Source organism: Rhinatrema bivittatum, chromosome 4 (genome assembly GCF_901001135.1).
Source record: "Rhinatrema bivittatum chromosome 4, aRhiBiv1.1, whole genome shotgun sequence".
Taxonomy (NCBI): domain Eukaryota; kingdom Metazoa; phylum Chordata; class Amphibia; order Gymnophiona; family Rhinatrematidae; genus Rhinatrema; species Rhinatrema bivittatum.
Window position 1 is genome coordinate 229961915 of NC_042618.1, and position 21938 is coordinate 229983852.

The 21938-nt window shown below is 41.6% G+C and overlaps 1 protein-coding gene across 1 annotated transcript in view; it reads right to left on the reverse strand.

Annotated features, from left to right (window-relative positions):
• The window catches only part of LOC115090579 (cat eye syndrome critical region protein 2), a 394336-nt gene that overhangs the window by 104861 nt on the left and 267537 nt on the right, over positions 1–21938 (reverse strand). The window contains exons 8-9 of the mRNA XM_029599850.1: positions 9501–9584; positions 1312–1471 (exon numbers count right to left, since the gene is read on the reverse strand). Of these exons, the coding sequence (XP_029455710.1) occupies positions 1312–1471; positions 9501–9584 (244 nt within the window). The remainder of the gene's footprint in view (positions 1–1311; positions 1472–9500; positions 9585–21938) is intronic.

Below are 21938 nucleotides of genomic sequence, written 5' to 3' on the forward strand. Positions count from 1 at the left end.
TGATCTGGAATTCCTGTTTGCATTGGGTTTCTTCTTTCTTTTCAGATAACACTTCAATCTTTTTCTCAAGAACTTCTTTAGTATTTAATACAGAGAAGGCTTTTTGCGCTTTTTGCACTTGTTGCACTTGATACAGTGTGTGTCTCTGCATCAGAGGTTCAATTCTACCAGAGCCCTCTGTAATCTTGTTGTTTATTGAGTTCCTTAATGCTCTGTGTGAATGGGGGGGGGGGGGGGGTTTTGTAGACTTATGGGTTGCACAGCTGTCAAGAATGGGTGCCTGTGGGTCACAGGTCTTATCCTGTCTGAGCCCACTGTAAATCTCTTTATCCTTGACTTTTGGTTTTTCTGTGGTAATGGGGAATTAATTCCTGAATATTGTAAAGAGGATGAGCCTTTCTTCGTTGAAGCTAATTGAGCTTTAACTTCAGCCAGCTCCTTTTCAAGGAAGAGAGTTCTGAACAAATGGGAGTTTCCAGATGATTTCCCTCAGAATAAAGGCTCCACAATAGTTACATTGGATAGTCCTCATTTTGGTAATTTGATGGTTAACACCTAAGGAAATATCAATTTACTAATTTATCTTTTGCCAATTATGAATTTAGGCAGAGTATATCAGACAAACAACCCAGGGGTGGGTGGGAGTCAAACAGTTAACCCTTGGTCACAGATGTTCTCAGGACTCTGTATCTGCAATTGAGTTTAGTAAGACTCTCCCCCTGATTGGCTTACTAAGTTTAACTAAGTTAAACCTTTACTTAGCTGGACACAATAATTTTTAGTGCTCCCTGGCTCCACACTGTGCAGTGGCCACAATGGATCTCCTGCTTCTCAAAGTTTACCTCCCCCGAGCTCTGAGACAGCCACACCCAATCCAGGTAGAATAGGACACTTCTAGAAGTTTGTCCTTTTTTGTAAATTTTTTACTCAGCTCTTTATGCCCCAATATTAATATTTAAACAGAGATTATTAGTTCCAGCTAACTCCAAATAAGAGATAGATTTTATTAGATTAAAAGCTGGAGTGGGGTTTTTTTTTGTTTTAAAATCTTAACTCTATAGAAGAGCAACCAATCAGCAAATTAATATATTAGAATAATATCTGACTATAATGAATGAAATCACAGACAGGAATTATACACAGAAGCCTTTTACAATACTTATAAGTAATAAGCAGGTATACTTAGCCACAATGAGAAAATTCAGCTCCAATTGAATCAGAAAAGGATAGAGACAACAATGTGTTTTGCTGACAGCACTTCAAAAGTGCAGACTTAGAAACATGCAAAGTGCAGCAGACTCTGCAACCTACCTTCCACAGCTTTGACCTTTTCTGCCACCTGACGCTTCCTCTCCTCTTTCAATAGCTGCTCGTGCTCCTTCTTCTGGACAGCTAGCAAGATTTGACGCTCTTCTTCCTGCTCTTCCCGGCTCCGCTGCCTCTCCAGGCCACCATGCACAGACTGCTGGTCCTGCAACAGCCACAGGCACAAGTCAACAATCCTAATGAAAAGCACTTTCACTACAAATGGACAGGATGAAGAATGCCTGATCACAATATTATATTCGAAATTATTCAAATGGGTTTCTATAACAGTTAATACACATAGGTAAGGACATTAATAGTCCAGAGGTTTCCAACTGGCGTGCCATAGCACACTAGAGTATTATGGAGGAACCTCGGATGTACCACAATTTGTGCAGAGAATATGGAGGGTAAACCACAGCCACTGATGCCAATGGTAGTCTCTCTCCTCCCATCATCTGCATGATTGCCTCCAGCTGACAGGAGTAGTCACAGTGAGCAGTACAACATATCTGCTTCTGCCACCTTTGCCAGCTTCTTTCTGAACTGTATGGGGCCAGCAGGACTTGCGAGAATACATGAATTTCCAACTTCAGAGAGAAGCAAGCAGAGGATGAAGCAACATTGTCCAGTTCTTCCTGGCTGGAGGTGATTGAGGGGTGGAATGAGGACAGTGATGGCAGGGGTGGGAGGAAAGGAAAAATGGCAATATTGGGTGGGAACAGGAAAAAAGGAAGGCAATGGTGGGCTGCGACAAAGTGAAGCCAGTGTGGGGGAGGGGCAGCATGGCAGGGACAGGGGTATGGGTATTACAAAGACAACAAATCTATGTTAGGAAAGTAAACAAGAGTAAGAGGAAAAAGAAACTGATCTGATTCTCAAAGGAGATAGCTATAAAAATTAAGGCAAAAACAAAACAGTGTTCAAGATGTATAAAGGATCCCAAAAAAAAAAAGGAACACAAGCCAGAATATCTGTTAAAACAGAGAGAGACTAGGAAAGAAATCAGGAAAGCAAAAGGTCAAGCAGAAGAAAGAATTGCCAGAGGTAAAGAGAGGAGAGAAAACATTTTTCAGATATATCAGAGAAAGAAAGGAGGCCCAAAGTGGTATAGTGAAATTGAAAGGTGACGAGGAGCACTGAGCCAGGAAAAATAGTGGAAAGTGTTCTAAACATCAAAATCACAGAACATATAGAAAGACATGGTTTAATGGAACAAAGTCAGCATGGCTTTACCCAGGGCAAGTCTTGCCTCACAAATCTGCTTAACTTTTTTGAAGGAGTTAATAAACATGTGGATAAAGGTGAACCGGTAGATGTAGTATACTTTGATTTTCAAAAGGTGTTTGACAAAGTTCCTCATGAGAGGCTTCTAAGAAAAGTAAAAAGTCATGGGATAGCAGGCGATGTCTTTTCGTGGATTACAAACTGGCTAAAAGACAGGAAACAGAGAGAGTAGGATTAAATGGGCAATTTTCTCAGTGGAAGGGAGTTGGCAGTGGAGTGCCTCAGGGATCTGTATTGGGACCCTTACTTTTCAATATATTTATAAATGATCTGGAAAGAAATAAGGCGAGTGAGGTAATCAAATCTGCAGATGATACAAAATTGTTCAGAGTAGTTAAATCACAAGCAGATTGTGATAAATTGCAGGACAACCTTGTGAGACTGGAAAATTGGGCATCCAAATGGCAGATGAAATTTAATGTGGATAAGTGCAAGGTGATGCATATAGGGAAAAATTACCCATGCTATAGTTACACAATGTTAGGTTCCATATTAGGTGCTACCACCCAAGAAAGATCTAGGCGTCATAGTGGATAACACATTGAAATAGTTGGTTCATTGTGCTGCGGCAGTCAAAAAAGCAAACAGAATGTTGGGAATTATTAGAAAGGGAATGGTGAATAAAACGGAAAATGTCAATCGCTCCATGGTGAGACCCCCACCTTGAATACTGTGTACAATTCTGGTCGCCGCATCTCAAAAAAGATTTAACTGCGATGGAGAAGGTACAGAGAAGGGCGACCAAAATGATAAGGGGAATAGAACAGCTCCCCTACAAGGAAAGACTAAAGAGGTTAGGACTTTTCAGCTTGGAGAAGAGACGGTTGAGGGGGGATATGATAGAGGTGTTTAAAATCATGAGAGATCTAGAATGGGTAGATGTGAATCGGTTATTTACTCTTTCAGATAATAGAAAGACTAGGGGGCACTCCATGAAGTTAGCATGTGGCACATTTAAAACTAATTGGAGAAAGTTCTTTTTCACTCAACGCACAATTAAACTCTGGAATTTGTTGCCAGAGGATGTGGTTAGTGCAGTTAGTATAGCTGTGTTTAAAAAAGGATTGGATAAGTTCTTGGAGGAGAAGTCCATTACCTGCTATTAAGTTCACTTAGAGAATAGCCACTGCCATTAGCAATGGTAACATGGAATAGACTTCGTTTTTGGGTACTTGCCAGGTTCTTATGGCCTGGATTGGCCACTGTTGGAAACAGGATGCTGGGCTTAATGACCCTTGGTCTGACCCAGTATGGCATTTTCTTATGTTCTTATGCTCACTCCCGTGGCCTCCTAGGGCGTGAGCGCGCACATCTCCGACACTCAAATACACGTCATGGCAGGAACCTCGGGGGCGGCCCCACCTCATGACATCATTACCTCCGGATATATCTAGCCTCCGCTTCCGCTACCAATTTGAGTTAGCAAAGACTTCGCTTCGCTACTCTGCCTGCTCTAAGCTGTACGCTTAGACGCCACTTTCACACTATGGGCCTCGCTCCAGCGAAAGCTCTAGACAACCGCTCCTCGGGGGTCTTTTCTCTCTATTCATTTCCAGGATATTGGACCATTGGGTACTCGCTCCTCAAGGGCCTATCTACTTCATATCCTGCACCATGGACATTCGGTCCCACCATTCTACCATCAGGAAGACGCCTTCACTCTGTGAGTACCTCTACGATCCGGCATTCCAACTCCACCCACCAGCCATGGCGTTACCCGCACTGCGGGCTCCTGCCTATCGTGAATGTCTGGGTGAGACTATACTTCTGAGCCTGTTGAGTGTATTGGCACCTTGTGGATCAGTGCCTTACCTTCCTGCTTCACCATCTATTTGCAGCAGTACAATAAAGACTATCCATTCTGTGTCTGCTATCTGTGTCAGCCTATTGCAGTGGTTCCCCACGGGGCTTCTCCCAGTGGGCGGAGTCATCTCCACTGCAACCAAGGGTCCACAATGCCTCAAACACAACAGGACCGAAAGGTATCCCTCAGGAGGCAAGTGGTACTATAGCTGTTTTGTCCCAAAAAAGACGTTGAAGTTGGGTAGACAACTGGGTGCGCAGGGAAAAAGGCACAAAATCACCTCATGGCCTATCGCGTGCCAAAGGGAAAAACCTGGAAGATGGGCCCAGCCAAACAGCTGCTCAACCCACTGTGCCTACACTATCTCCTCACCTCTCCGAAATCCCCAGAGACGTAAGCGGGACAGGCGAACGCCAAGGTAACAGACCCTTTTCCTTCCTTTCCTCTCGCTGCTGTATTTTTTTTTTTTTATAAAGCAAAAAATTAACTTACCTGAGCTTAGCCTTCCCTGCCTGAGAGCCAAAATGGGTCCCAGGTACGAGAGGGCGAGGGCTAAATCACCGCCAAGCCTCTCTCGGCTTGCAACTGCTACTGGAATTTCTGGTCCACAACAGTCAAGACTATTGGACTGAGGGTACTCTACTGAGGGTGGCACCGCCCGGTATCACCGCAGGGGGCAAGCGGTGCTATATAGACATCTAATCTTTATATTATTTCTTTCAATTCCTTCTTTTCTTTTTTTTTTAAACTCACAGGCAATCCTCTGAAGAGAAATGCATGTCCAGCATTTGCTGGAGACAGAATACTGGCAGGCTGAATTCGAGGCAGGACTATATGGACGTGATGTCAACTTTTGTTCTGTCTCCATCTACTGGCAGAGATGCATAACCCATTCATTGGGACTGACCTACCTGAACACTAAGGAAAATGCTTTTGCTGTTAACCTTAAGAGATCATACAGACAGACAATCAGACAAATAAGCAGCTGCATACTCCAACCTAGACAGTTCTCCACACTCAGAAAGCTGCTGTATCCAGCACAATGCCGCTCTTGAGATATAACTATTGCATACTGTCACCTGCAAGGCCAGCGAACTTGCTGAAAGAGACTGTTTTAAGGACCACTCTAATCTCCTGTCCTGAGAATCCTTTAATGCTGCACCACCTTCCACACGAATGGTGGTCTTGCATGAAACAGCAGCCACTATAGCATCAACCTTTGGGAGTTGGAATAGCCTCTCTCAAGTTTCCACCAGAAGAGGGTATAACTTATATGGTATTTTTCGGACTCTGAAAAATACCAAAGGCTCTATTTCAGGGTGTAAAAGAAAAATAGTTGCAGATCTTTTCATACCCTTCAAAACAGGATCCCACTCAGGAGCTTCCTCTAACTTTGTCTTCGATAGTCTTAATGCTTTGGTAACCTGAGAAATCAAGGCAGATATCTCATCTCTATGTAATAATCTCACCTGAAGATCACCTTTACCCACTGAATATAATTCTTTCTTCCAAAGAATCCTGGCTACTACCAGGAACTTCCAAATCATTTTCTAATAAATAACTTCCAATTCAGAAGGACTTACAGCTACTTCCTGATCATCTGATCTACATCCCCTCTGAGACCTGATCAATTCAGGCTCTCACTGGAATATATTCAGATTTATTTTCTTTTTCAGGCCGATACAGTAAACGGTGCGAGAGAATGCCCGTTCTCCTGTGTGCGCGATTCGGAAAAATAATTTATTCAAATTAGGGCCCGTGGTAAAAAGAGGCGCTAGGGACACTAGCGCGTCCCTAGCGCCTCTTTTTGGACAGGAGCGGCGGCTGAATAAGGGGTAAAGCTAGCGCGTCGAAAACGAGCGTCCAAACGCGGGTTAACAGTGCGCTCCACTGGAGCGCACTGTACTGTATCGGCCTGTTTACTCTTTAAGGCCTGAAAAGCTCCATGTAAAAATCTAAAAAATTCTTGGGAATATTCTAGAGATGAATGACCCATTTCTTCATCTATTACCTCCGTCTGAATATTTTTCTCATGGACTAACATCAGAGGCTCCTGAAAATACCCCATTTTACTCTGTGCAGAACAGGCTGTTTTCAAAATGGCAGCCGCATCATCCTCAACCAAGCAACCCAAGTTAACAGATCCCGTAGAACCTGGAAAATGTGTTAATTTTACTTTTTGGAGCTGAACCTGGCTCACTAACCTTTTTTGAAGAATGAGCCTTTTTTGGTTTCTCCCACTGATCTGTGATTCCACAGCAATCAGAACAAGTGAGGTTGTCAGTAGCTGCATGTTTGCTTCCATAACACGAGCAATGTGTAACTTTATTAGCCATAGTAAGTAATTAACAGGCCTTGGATTGAGGAGATTCAAGATGGCGCGCTAAGAGGCAGGATGCTCGTCGACTCTCTCCTTTTACTTTAAAAAATTTCCATACTATCAATGCCGCACTCCGGCAAGAAGCAGAGGACCCGTGAGAGGCTGAATTTAGAAGCCTAGACCCCGGGTCCACAACGAGGGCCGATGGACGCCCATGTCCTAAGAGGGACAGCACCGCCGGGAGAGGAGTTGCTGGAAGCTGGTCGAGGAGGCGCTTTAACACCCGACAGCTTCCCTGACTCATTAACATCTTTGTCCCCGGCAGAACGGATGGCCCCCAAAAACCCGGCAATAGGTAGGACGACTACCCTGGCCCTGACGGAAAGGACCCCGGAAGGCACCAGGGAGGAACCCGCTAGGCACACGGAGGGAGCTCCGGGAGGAACGCGGCAACCGAGTACTGTCGGGTCAGAAGGGGAAGGAAACCTAAGAGGAGAAGAACAAATGCTGGATGAACTTCTAGAGTGGCAATCTGAAGAAGAATTGCCTACCCAGGAAAAGTTTTGTGAATTGCAGCAGTTGGTAAGACCTGAGCAGTTTACTCTAGAATCTATTTGGGTTGCTGTAGAAACTGTTAACAAAAATTTAACTACACAGCTAGATGAAGTATATTGTAAAATGGGACAAATGAATGCTCAGATTAAGAAAGTTAAAGAAAACAAATGGAAATGAACAAGGAAATAAAATTTGTTAAGACTGAAGTAGGTAGTTTGAAAAACCAGTATCAAGAAATGGCGAAAGACAATTTGTACCTCCTTAAGAAATTAGAAAACTTGGAAAATCAACAGAGAGGGAAAAATCTCAGATTGATTAATTTTCCTAAAAAGCTGACAACATCTCCGACTGAACTGTGGAATCAGTATGCAGTGGAAAACTTGAAGATTGTAAAGGAACTTTTGCCACCTATTTCACGATTATATTATTTACCTGTAAGGAAGAAAGTAATTAGTGAAAATGTTGGAATGCAGCAGCTTTCTCCTGCAAATTTAAACTTGACTGAGATTCTAGAAACATCTACAGAGGAATTACCTCAACCCGCAACTTTGATTATAACCTTTCTTCTGAACTCGGATAGAGATTGGGTATTAAAAGCATACTTTCGAAGTCAGCGGGAACCCTTTTTAGGGTTTAGAGTTCAGATTTTCCCGGATTTGGCTCGGGAAACACAAATGAAAAGAGTTTCTAGAGTTAAAGCCTAGAGTTTTGAAATTGGGAGCACAATTTTTTATCAAATTCCCTTGTAAGTGTATTATAAAAATTAGAGATGTTACATATACTTTCTTCCTGCCCTCTCATTTAAGGCAGTTTCTTAATGATAAAGAAGTAGAGAACCTAGGGGTTAAAGTTTAATCTGGTAATTGTTTGGTACCTCATGTTAGGAAGTAGTCCATCTCAACTTAAGTATGTCCCTTTTTGAAGCGAAATTAAGTTTAAATTTTATTTCCTGTATAAGAAAGTCGTCTCCTTGTGAGGATCTCCCCTTTCAGTAGAGGGCTAGTAAAGTGCATAGATAAATGTAGAGGTTATAATACAATGTGTGAGAAATAATGTATTCTGTATATGCTATTTTTTTTCCATTCAATGTAATAAATGTAATAAAAAATGTAATAAACAGTAAATTGAAAAAAAAAATAAGTAATTAACAACTTTCCTGTTTAGTAAGAGCTTTTTTTTTCTTACCACCAAGCAGTTTACCAGCCTTGTTACTTCTTTGTAGCAATGCTAAAGGCAATCATCTCTTACTCAGGAGGTCATTTGCCTGCTGATTAAACGGCACAATTCACTGCAGGTAATAGAGACTGCAGGAGCTTGGCTAAATTCAGCCAAAATTACTCTCAATACCATTCTAGCCTTCTCAACAGTAAAAGCTCAACTGTCCCTCCAGGAGTTGGGGAGAGAGAACACTGGCAATACTGGTTCTGGGCTAAGTATAAATGTTATTAGTGATGTTATTAAAATAACTGTCTCCAGTGGCTGGATAAGTGGACTAAACCCATTGGTTCCTGACTGGTGGCACAGTATGATAAGGAAGTAGAGGTTTACCTCAAAACATAGGGTCATATCGCCGATGAATGTAAATTATTTTTTTATTTTTATTTAATACTTTAATTAAATAATTATTGGCTGTGCTCTATTAGATCCATATAAAATATATTAAAATCAGCCCCCTTATTTGAGTTTAGGACTGTTAGTTGGCCTTTGATTGGACTTTTGGTTGGATTATATTAGTGTGTGTCAGATGTAAACTTAAGAAAAAGTTTGCTCATCATCCACTGGCACACTTTTATATAAGCAGGTGAGTCAAATAACATACTTCCATAGCAGCAAAGATTGACATTGTCGGCATCTTTCCCGATCCAATCAAATGATAAAAATCAGAGCTACAGCCTGGATCAGCAGCTACACAAAGACACTTAAGGGGAGCCCAGAGAAGCACAGAAATTTCATCCTATTCAGTCTTCAAAATGTTCAGGGTCAGAGCCAGACCTATGCAAAGTGGAAGCATATGTAAGTGTTTTAAGGAGATTTTGTTACATGATATCACACGTCCTCAAGACACTTTCCATACACTTGCACGATCAATGGTCTAGATGTACAAAGGGCAGGGATCACACTCTGTGATATGGCAAGGGTCCTCAGTCCACTGGGAAAAACCAAAGGGGTGCTCTGCAAAGATCATAGGGTATAACTGATCCTTGTATTTCCTCTACCACTATCTCTCACCTCCTGCTGGGCTTGCTTGAATGTCAGGCAACTGGACACTTGCCTGGTGGTAAATTCAGCCTGCAACCTCTGCAGCCTCTTCTCCTGTAATGTGAATGGGGAAAGCAAATACAAAAGTAAGATGTGCACCAACACTAGTGGCCGAAATAAATTCCTGCATGTACTACTCAGGCAATATGACAAATCAAATTAACAGGCACAAATACTTCACTTTTTGAGATGTCTATTTCAATTGAAATATTGGATGTCTGTTAGGTTTCATGTTTTAACCTATTGTTTATGTATTTGTTACTCACTTAGAAATAACAAATACATAAACAATAGGTTAAAACATGAAACCTAACAGACATCCAAGTTAATAGTGGAAGACAAGCTCAAAGCCTTAGTGACAGAATTGCAGGCAAGATAATTTGCATAATGTCCATCCATAATGGTATGCATATGTAAAATCAAGAGCTTCATTCCTGTAGGAAAGTGCTATTTCAGGGGTCCTCCCACATGCCCATACCTACTTCATTACAGGAAAAGAGAAGTGATTTAATTTTATTGTAAACTGCTTTTGGAGCTCTACCTAATTATGAGGTATATACATATTAAATAAATAAAAATTACCTTATAAAACATTGTCCTCTTTACATAAAGCCACTACAGTTGCTAAGCCAACACGTTACTACAGCAGATTAAGAAAGCATTAAGTTACACAGCACTGTCCTGCAGGAGACTGGATTCTTTGCAGGTTGTGATGGCTTTCTTTGGATCAACATGAAAAAAAAGATATAAAGGGATTTGCTGCTAAAGCAAAAGCTGCTGAGAACGGGATTTGTAGCTTGTTTAACATTTCTTTCTGCTTAGGGCTTTTGTTTGACTGTGCTATGAACTATCCTTCTTTCAGTTTGGTAGTGACAGCTGTTTTCTTGTTTTTCTTTCTTTTTCCACCCATTCCTGACTCAAACCTACACTTATAGACTATTGCCCAATAAGGAGAAAATTTATATAAAAAAAAAAACAATGTAATCTATATAACAGGAACCAGCTAGTGCTTTGGACAAATAAGTGCAAAATAAACCCTCATTCAAACTTTGTATATAGAGTGTACTGCTCATTTAGAGGGTTGGGTAATAAATGTTGCATAATAGTAACCAATTAGCTGCTTCACATACAAATAATGCAAAATTAAAATAAATAGTTGGTCTGTTATAGATCATGGAAAAACAGATTAGGAACAACAACTTGACACTGATTGGGGAAAATATTGCTTTGTATCAGGAAGGTGAGTGTAAGTAAGTGATTTAGGTCAAATGTTTATCATCTGCAAACAGAACAGAAGATTAAGTAAATGTCAGGGGGAGCTTAATTGGTAGTATCTTATTAGATCTTGTGGTAATTATTTCTAATTAGACTGATTGAAGCAACAAGATTCTGCAAAGGGAGTCACACTAAGCTACACAACTCATACATATATAAATATATATAGAAGTCTGAAAGGATACAATAAACTACTTCATGCTTCAAAGCAACAAATGAGCAAGCAAACAAGACTACAAACAGGTATTCTGAGTGTACAGGTGGAAATTCAATTCCATAGACTAGCTGATTTTACTTGTAGAACAGTTGAGGAAACAGGTAGGGACTTATAGGACTTTCATTTCTTTCAACAGATACAAGAAGCTCTTAACAAGCATGGCCAGGAAATGCTATCACCAAAGCTGTCACACGTGACACCGCTATGCAGACAGATACCCTGATTCATAGTGAGGAACCAGTTCAATATGAAAGTTGTCTGCAGTCTGTTCCCTCAGAGAACAGATGGCGAACAGAAAAAAAATTGGGAAGTTGAGAAACATCCAGGAGAATAAGGACATCATCAATGAAATGTTTATCAAGTGGTCAAAGATGGAAAACTCAGAGGGGAAGGTGAAACTGAACCATAAACTGGAACCAGATTACTATAGCCACTAGACCCTATATCCCACACCCTAAATTTCCCTCCAGCTGAAGGGTTGAGTATGATGATGAAGAAAAAGAAAAAAAGAAAAAGAAAAGAAAAGAAAAAGAAAAAAGAAGAAAGAAGAAAAAGAAAAAAGCAGAAGCAGAAGAAGTAGTAATAGTAGTAGTCTTGCTTCTGAGGAACACAGAGGCATGCATCCACCCAGGCATGTCCCAGGAAATGTATTGCCTGTTGAGTACCAAGATCACAGACATTATGGAGAGATTGCCAAGAAGCAAACCTACTGACTACTATCTGATGTTGTTCATCCACATTGGCACGAATGATACTGCTAGGCTCCACAGAGCGTGCTACAAGTGACTTCATGGCCCTGAGAGAAAGGATAAAGCAGACAGGGGCACAGGTGGTATTCTCCTCAGCCCTCCAAGTCAAGGACAAAGGACCAGACAGGGAAGATTACATTATAGAGATAAATGAATGGCTGCATACATGGTGTCAATAAGAGTATTTCGGCTTCCAGGACCAAGGGATGTTGTTTTAGGGAGTGATAAACAGAGATGAGTTCCACCTATTAAAGAAGGAATGCAGCATGTTTCAGAGCAGATTGCAAACCTACTGAAGAGGGCTTTAAATTAGGATCTGTAAGTGCCTAAAGATTTACCCAGGTAGTTAAGGTAAGTAAAAGTACTCGGGTAAGTAAATCTTAAAGGGAAAAAGGGGAAAACATGTGGAAAGCTATGCACACTGATGCTCATAGCATAGGAAAAAGTCACAGAGCTAGTAATGGAACAGGCTGACTTGTATATATATAGCTGTGATCACAGATATATGTGGTACATGGAGAACCATGAGTTGGATATAGATATACCAGGTTATAATCTATTTAGGAAGGACAGGGTAGGAAGAAAGGGAGAGCAGCACTATATAAAAAAAAAAAAAAATCAAAGCAAGCAACAGAACTGCAGGGCTTATGAGGTAAGGAGGCACTACCATTGGTTAAATCTGGAAAGAGGGAAAGTGAAGTTGCTTACCTGTAATGCGTCCTCTGTAGGCAGCAGGACAAATCAGCCACACAAATGGGATGACATCATCCGACAGCACAAAAGACAAACTTCTCAGAGCTCAGAAAGATCAAGGTATCTTTCTGCACATGCAGAGGGGGTTTCCTGTGTAGCTGTGCAAGCCTTCTTTTTTTTTTTATAATTAGAAATTTATTAGAACCCGTAAACAATAGACACATACTACACTGCACAACTCATCTCAAGGTCGACAAGGCCTCCAATGCAAAAGGAAGAACATAATCACGGTGTCCAAGGTCTCAGCAGTAGACATTAATTAACCCAATCTTCTTGAAGAACATATACTTTAATATACCTGGCCTCCTATGAAAACAATTTAATGGAAATATACAAAATAAAACAGGAAGACACTTCTTGTGCAGGTCTCTGATTTTAAGACCACACCCATCCCCCCACCCATTCCCCCTCCCTCCCCCCATCCGTCCCATTACCCCAGCAGTGTATATAGATAGCATTGACAGAGTGTGCCAGTGAAGGATATTTTAAAAAAAAAACTTAGACGTTTGAAAACCTTGGGGAAGAAGCACAACCACCTCTCTGACGCCATACCTCGGTCTTAATTAATTTTGGACCCCTTTCCAAACATAGGGTAACCATGTTTTATGAAAGGAAACAGTTTTATTCTTGTGAGTCGTGATCCTACTTAGGCGATAAATCAGATCTGCTCAAGCCTACACATTAGAACTAGAAGGAATAGAACTCTCTTCTCCATACTCATGCTATTCAGTAAAGCAATTTTTGGAGAAAGTACTATAGACATTTGTAATAAATCCCAGAGCCAGAAAGTCTGAATATATGGACAGGCCCACCAAGAATGAAAAACATACCTGAACTGCCACAACCTTTCCAACATCTATCCCATAATGAGGGATGTATTTTACATAAGCATTCAGGAGTATGGTACCACCAATATTACACCTTATATTCATTCTCTACTAAGGAGGCAGAAATCAACCTTTTACCAGTGAGCCGAAAGATCTCGGCCCAAAAATCCTCTGAAAACTCCTCACCCAGATCAGTTATCCCATGGCTGGATATATGAGGTTTTCAGCTTCAAAGCCTGATTTAACAGCATACAGATCATTTTCTGTAATCTGTCCACATATTTACTCAGATTCAAACAGTGTAACCCCTTTCAGCAGTTCTTCCCTTAAGTTAGATGTCAACATAAAATGACACAATTGAACGTAGGGGAATAATTCGGAATCAGGTAATTTATATTTTACTTGTAAATCTTTGAACTCCTAAGACCGAGGACCCCAAATATGTTCCCATTTATTGATTAAACACTGCATCCAAGAGGAAAAAGCCAAGTGGGCACAACTTGGAGGAAACAACGTATTATGGAACAGAAAGGTATTATAACATACCCTCGTTCCCACCAGAGATGACTTCCATCTCTTCCAGATATGTAGAGTAATAGATAATGGCTCCGGGAGAGCATGCAAGTGTTTCCAAGATTTTCTAGGTTGCCATATTAGTGCAGAAAGAGGCAACTGCTCAATGATTGCCTGCTCCAAGTGAGCCCACGGTTTACGTGTGCCCACTTTGTGCCAATCAACAACAGCCCTCAGTTGAGCTGCAGCATGATACCAAATAAGGTTTGGAACCCCAAGGCCACCCTGTAATTTGGATTGATAGAGAATTCTTTGAGCTATTCTGGGATGTTTACCTCACCAAATAAACTTCATTATCCTCTTTTGCCATCGATTTAATAAAGGGGTAGGAATATCTAATGGGAGGGTCTGAAAAAGATAGCTAAGTTTGGGCAACAGATTCATTTTTACCATTGCTTTCTGTCGTAGCCAGAAGATATGGTAATGATGCCATTCTTCCATATCTTTGTATAAATGGGCCAATAAGGGAGGATAATTTAGTTGGAATAAGTCTAGAGTAGCACCAATATAAACCCCTAGATACTTAGTTTTGTCACAAGCCCATCTAAAAGGGAATGTTCGTTTCCTCCCTGCCCCCCAACTTGCAGGGCAGGGAGGAAAATATTCAAAATCTCCAATTTGTCCCAGTTAATAGAAAACCCATATACTGAACTAAACTGGGAGATCTCTTTCACTATCTCGGTCAGGGAAGTAGAGGGATTTGTGATGGTAAATAAAATATCATCAGTAAATAGGGAAAATTTTGAGAAATAGTCCTCAACCTGAATCCCAGTAATCTGGGGATTTTCCTGGATACTCTGGGCAAAAGGTTCTAAAAACAGGGCAAATAATAGAGGTGATAACGGACAGCCATGCCACGTGCCGCAACACACAGGGAAGGCATCCTAGTAACCCCCATTAACCTTTATACAAGCTGTGGGGGTATTAGAGCTTTTTAAGCCATGTGAGAAAAAGAGTCCAAATTGCATCTTCTGGAGAACCTTAAACAACTAATGCCAATGAACTAAATCAAACACCTTTTCTGTGTCATTAATGAGTAGCAAAAAAGGAAGCTGCTTTCGTCTGGCCCACCAGATTGAATCTATTATTTTGCGAACGTTGTCAGAGGCCATCTGCCCAGGGATAACCAACCTGATCCAGATGAACGATGTGGGATATAAAACAATTTAGCCTACCAGCTAATATCTTGGCTAGCAATTTTAAATCAATATTAATAAGAGATATTAGTCGATAAGACTCACAAACCATAAGGTCTCTGTCTGGTTTGGCTAGTATAGTAATACTAGCTAAATTAGAGTTCTGCAAAAGGGAGCAGTCGCCATGTAATGCGTTGAACATTAGTTAAAGGTGGAACAAGAACTGGAGAAAACTTTTGATAAAAATGAGCTGTAGAGCCATTGAAGCCCGGTGACTTGCCAATTTTCAGCTGCTTTATTGCCAAAGAAACTTCCTGCTGAGAGATATCTTTATCCAATTGAAGCTGTTGAGTTTTGGCAAGCACAGGAGTAGAGACTCCAGCTAAGAATTGGTCAACTGCATCCAGGTCAATGGCAGAATTTGCTTTATACAGATCAGAGTAGAATCTTAAGACCTTCTGGTGAATATCCTTATTAGCCATTAACATATTACCTTGCTCATCCTTAAGCTTCACTACATTATTTTGCAGACGCTTTGGTTTTAATTTATTAGCTAGCAATTTATCTTTGTCTCCTTCAAAGTACTGTTGTTGGTCCAGTTCCAGCTGATGAGCAATTGTAACAGCATCCAGCTCGGCCAATTTAGATCTACAATACTCCAGCTGCTTAAGACAATCCTGAGAAAACGAATCCTTATGACTTTGTTCCAGTTGAGCTATTTACCTCAATAAGATTGACCTATTTTTCTCTGTCATCTTTTTAACATAAAAAGCCCTCGCTATCAGTTTGCCCCACGTGACTCCCTTCAAACAATCCCAGATGATTATAGGGGATAACTCTCCAGAATCATTAAGCTCTAAATATTCCTGAATGTCAGCATGAATCTGATCTACATAGGACTCATCTTCCAGTAAACTATCATTAAGCTTCCAGAAAAGCTGCCCTTTATCACAATCATAAAAAATCAATGACAGCCATATGGATGCATGACCTGACCAGGTAATAGGCTCTATATCCATGGCTAAAAATCTATTTATGAGTCGCCTTTCTAAAAATAATAACCCAATCCTGGAATATGACTTATGGACGTTAGGAAAATAAATATAATTTCTAGATCTAGGGTAACGGGACCTCTAAACATCCATGATATTACCCTGGGAGAAAAATGCCGTGAATAGAGCACGGTCTCCCCAAGGAGACAGAACCAGTACCTGATGAATTGTCCAGGGTCAGGTTTAAGGTAATGTTACAATCACCTGCTACTATTAAATCATATAGTACTCAACAAATCAATATTGGCAATCATTCTTCTAATCACTATACGATCTCTTCTGGTGTCCCACAAGGGTCTTCCCTTTCTCCATTTCTTTTTAACATCTATTTACTCCCTCTTTGCCATATTCTCTCATCTTTAAACATCCAATTTAAAATATACGCTGACATCATTCAGTTTTTGGTCCCTTACAACACTTCATGGTCTTCCACTCTTTCAAAGGGCACTCTATACATAAACACGATCAATACTTTGTTATCCCATAACAGACTTCAATTAAATCCTTCAAAAACAGAAATTGTCTACCTGACATCTATTGTGAACCCCTCAATGGCCCTCCCTCATCTTTTACTAAACGGCATTCCTATTCCTATCTTAAGTCATGCAGGTAGTCTAGGAGTGTTGATAAACTCAGATCTTTCACTAATACAACACATCTCCGCTATAATTAAAAAGTCAATTTTTCAAATTACATATGTTAAAGTGCCACCATCCTTTGCTTTTTTATCAAGACTTCCATACGGTTCTTCAATCCCTTGTTTTCTCTGGACTCGACTATTGCAATGCACTCTATCTGGGTTTACCCGATTCAGCCATTCATCCTCTTCAACTATTTAAAAATGCTGCTGCTCATATATTATCTGGTACTTCATTGAAAAACTCTACTCTCTACACTGGCTCCTCATCAAATTCAGAATCCAATATAAAACGCTGTCCATTATTCACTCACTTATACACAACCCGTCTTCAACTTGGCTGTGTTTCAATTTGCGAATCTACAAACCAACAAGACATTTAAGATCCTTAAATAAAAACCTACTATACGTTCCATCGGTCCGCCTTGCAAATCTGGACATTACTCGAAAAAGAGCTTTTTCTGTTGCAGGTCCATCTATTTCGAATAACTTACCAAACACCCTTTGTCAAATTTCAAATTCGCAGGAATTTAAGAAATCACTAAAAACATATCTTTTTCGATTACATTTTGACAATCTCTTATCAGAACACACCTAATTTCTCTCAATTAATGTCTCTCCTACATTTTTCAGCTATATTAACCAATATTGTTTGTCTTGTGTCCTTTTGTTCAATATTAATTTTATTCATTACTTATTTTTTAGTCATATTTTATGTTTGCCTTATTTTTTGTTACTCTGTTTTTATATTATATTATGTTCGTTTTTGAATTTTCTATTATGTATGTGCCTATATGTGAACCGTTTTGATCTATTTTATTTTGTAAAAGCGGTATACAAATATTTTTAAATAAATAAAAATGTCCTTCTGATCGTGCAGAAATAACCTCCCCTAAAGCAGAAAAAGGACCCGATTTCATATTAGGGGCATACAAGCTCACAAGTGTATATTTTTCTCCCCTTACAATAATCACCAGTAAGAGAAACCTACCATTAGAATCCTTATAGCAAGAGACCAGTTCAAAAATGAAATCCTTTCTGAAAAGGATCCCTACCCCCATATATTTAGCTGTGCTAGAGCACACCGCCCAAAATTGAGAAGGGTACATATCTTAGCACATAAGGTGTTCTATCTGCTTTTTAGGTGCGTTTCTTGCACCAGTGCTATTGAAGCTTGTAACCTACTTAAATTGGCCAATAACAGTTTCTTCTTATGATGGGAATTAAGCCCTTTGACATTTAATGATATGATTTTAAAGGAAGTCATAATACAATGATTAATAAGGTAAAACCTATAAAATGTGAAGTCCAGTAAGTCAGACTCTTGGCTTACACCAATTGAATCCCCAATTCCCCAACCCAAAAACCAGTTCACATTCCTCTTTACATTCTAGGCCAAGGAGCTGGGGAAGCCAATGTGTGACGAAGTGAATTGCATCTTTGCCCTCTGTGTTCTCCAGAAGACCAAGAATACGAATGTTATTTCGCCAGGACCTATTTTCTAGGTCATCCAGCTTACAGGCAACTGCAGTATGCTGACCTTCCAATTTATCCACTTTGGCCCAGACCGAGGAAAAAGAATCCTCCAGTTTAGAGATATGGATTTCAGCATCTTCCAGCCAGCCCATGTGCTCTCGGACCATCTACCAGCTGCGTGATTTTGTCAACTACAATACTGACTCGTGTGTCCAAGCACTTAGTTATCCACACTGTAAACACTTCCAGAAGGGCAGCGACCCGATCTGAGCCGCCAGCTGCATTTATGAGATCTTTGTTCAAGTCTTCATTGGGAGATGGAGATGCCATTGCCTGCGCTCACCCAGCGACTTTATCCCGCATCACCTTTCGCTCTTTAGAATGCCTCTTGGACCAGAGCTCAGGGATAGAATTCTGACTAAAATCTTTAGAAAATGCCATAATTGCCTATACAGCGCACTAGAATAGGGTTAAAGTGAATATTAACGAGTAGGCCCCCACGGAAGCTCAGCAGGATGCATCTAACCACCTCACAGCATAATTGGAAGTCCGTTTTATGGGAAATTTAACCAAAAAAAATATTCTGAGAGACTTGCAAGAAAGTGAAAGAAATGAAAAATGAAGCAACAAGACTAGAAAAATAGGAAAATGTTATCGTATCCCAAAACCTTGATGAGCAGCTGAAGAGAGCATGCTAATTATGTCCTTTCACCTTGGTGGAAGGAGACTTGTGCTGCAGCAGCTGCACAGGAATCCCTGCACATACAAAGACCTAATTGGTCCTTCTGAGATCTAAGAAAGCTTTATCTGCTTTGGTACCAGATGTCGCTCCACTTGATAGCAATTTGGTTACTGTAAATGATGTTCTCCGTAGAGCACAAGATGAATTAGCCATGACACATGGAGTGATGTCATCTAATGGTTCCGAATGGACCCTTCTCTCTCAGCTCAGAGCTTTTGCTCTATTGAGCATGTGCGGGAGTTCCCACATATGTGTTTCCTTGTGAGCCCCCGATTCGATTTTAGAGCTAAATTTAGCTAGGTATTCTACTCTCAAGGAAGGAGGGTGGCTATTTGGCATTACTGTTCATCCTGTCAGTAAGCAAACTTGCTTTCTTAGTTAACATATAGGGCTGAATTAGTCATGGACATATGGGGAGTCCAAAGCTGAGAGCTGCAGTACAACATTTATTAAATAAGCAACTCAGACCCCACCATGGAGAGTAGACTATTGGGTGAACAGGCTACGCAAAATTGCTTGTCCAAATATACTGTCACTTTTTAATAAATTGTCCAGACAACAATGGGATGTGAAAGTGTGCACTGCCAACCAAGTTACAGCTTTGTCATACTGGGTTAGAACAAGAGATCCATCAAGCCTAGTAATCCTTTTGCCAACAGTGGCCAATCCAGGTTACTTGGCAGGATCCCAGGTGGATGATGGATTCCATGCTGCTTATCCCAGGGATAATGGAGAAATTACTTACCTGATAATTTTGTTTTCCTTCGTATAGACAGATGGACTCAGGACCAATGGGTATAGTGTGTTCTTGATAGCAGTTGGGAAGAAAACCAGGGTTAGACGCCAAATTCTTTTTCTTCCTGATGGCTTTCTTAGACCGCCTACCTTCATGCTTTTTGGGACCTTCCCTGATAGCAGTTGGAGATGGAGTCAGATTTCAATCTGATGTCAGCACTACATATACCCCTGCAGGCAGCTCTGCTCTTCAGTATTCTCCTCGAAAAGCAATTGTGGATATGTGTGTGTTTGAATAACTTGATTAACTAGCTTAACTTTATTAACTTGAACTGCTTCACGTGAATTTTAGCTGGAGACCGCCAGTGCACTAAACCGAGAAACACAGACACCCTGTAACTATGGGTGTCCTAAATAGAGGTAAAGCGTGCCTTACCTGTGCTTGTCTTGCTCACGGGGATCATCACCCGAGGTTTCTGTATTCTGAGGCAGCCGTGGGCGGGATACTAGTCCATCTGTCTACACTAAGGAAAACGAAATTATCAGGTAAGTAATTTCTCCATTTCCTAGCGTGTAACAGATGGACTCAGGACCAATGGGATGTACAAAAGCTACTCCCGAACCGGGCGGGAGGCTGCCCGTGGCCCACTTAGTACTGCCCTTGCAAATGCTGTGTCCTCCCGGGCCTGAACATTCAGGTGGTAGAACCTCAAGAAGGTGTGAATGGAGGACCATGTCACCTCCCTACAGATCTCGGCGGGTGACAGCATTTTGGTTTCTGCCCAGGACACTGCCTGGGCTCTGGTGGAATGGGCCTCGACTTGTAGAGGTGGAGGCTTGCCCGCCTCTACGTAGGCCGCCTTGATTACATCTATGATCCAGCGGGCTAAGGTTGCCCACGAGGCCGCTTCCCTTGTTTCTTCCCACTGTGAAGGACGAATAGGTGGTCAGCCTTTCGTACGGATTCTGATCTTTCCAGGTATCGAACTAGGAGTCTGCCGACGTTAAGATGGTGAAGGAAGCGTGAGTCTTCAGAGTCCTTATGCTCAACTGGAGATGGCAGCGAGATGGTTTGGTTTAGATGGAAATTAGAAACCACCTTTGGAAGGAAGGAGGGTACAGTGTGTAGCTGTATGGATCCCGGTGTGAATCTGAGGAATGGTTCCCAACAGGATAGTGCTTGAAGTTCGGAGATGCGACGGGCTGAACATATTGCCACTAGGAACGCAGTCTTCAAGGTCAAGAGCCATAGGGACAGACCGCGTGAAGGTCTAAAAGAAGCTCCAGCTAGGAAGTCGAGTACTAGATTGAGATTCCATAGGGGTACCAGCCACTTTAGAGGTGATCGGATTTGCTTGACCCCTCTCAGAAAGCGGGAGATGTCTGGATGGGAAGATAGACTGATGCTGTCCACTTTGGCTCTGAAGCAGGCCAGCACGGCCAGTTGAACCTTGATGGAGTTGAGAGACAACCCCTTCATCAAGCCGTCCTGCATAAATTCCAGGATCATGGGAATTTTGACTGTCCGTGGAAGGATGTCACAGTCTTCACACCAGGCTTCGAATATTCTCCATCATATTCGTATGTAGGTAAAGGATGTGGAGAACTTGTGTGCTCGGAGCAAGGTGTCAATCACTGCCCCCAAGTATCTGCTCTTCTTCAGGGGAGTCCTCTCAATGGCCAGACCGTAAGCGAGAATCAAGTTGTGTCTTCGTGGAGGATCGGTCCTTGCTGGAGCAGGTCCCTGTGTAGAGGTAGACCAAGGGGTTCCCCTCCAGGAGTCTTCGCATGTCTGCATACCACGGCCTTCTTGGTCAGTCTGGGGCCACTAGAAGTACTAGCCCCCTGTGGTGTTCTATCTTGCGGATGATCCCGCCCAGTAGTGGCCATGGAAGAAAGACGTACAGCAGGTCTTCCTGTGGCCAGGTCTGGACAAGGGCATTGATACCCTGGGATTGTGGTTCTCTTCTGCGGCTGAAGAACTTGGGGACTTGGGCGTTGGACCGGGTTGCCAGAAGATCTATGGCTGGAGTTCCCTAGCGGTCTATTATTAATTGGAAGGCTGTGGTTGACCATCTCCACTCCCCTGGTCTAGACTTTCCCTGCTGAGGTAATCCACAATGAAGTTGACTTTTCCCGCGATGTGGGCGGCCGAGATCCCTTGTGGGTTTGCTTCCGCCCACGCCATTAGGGGGTCTATTTCCAGGGACACCTGTTGGCTTCTGGTTCCTCCCTG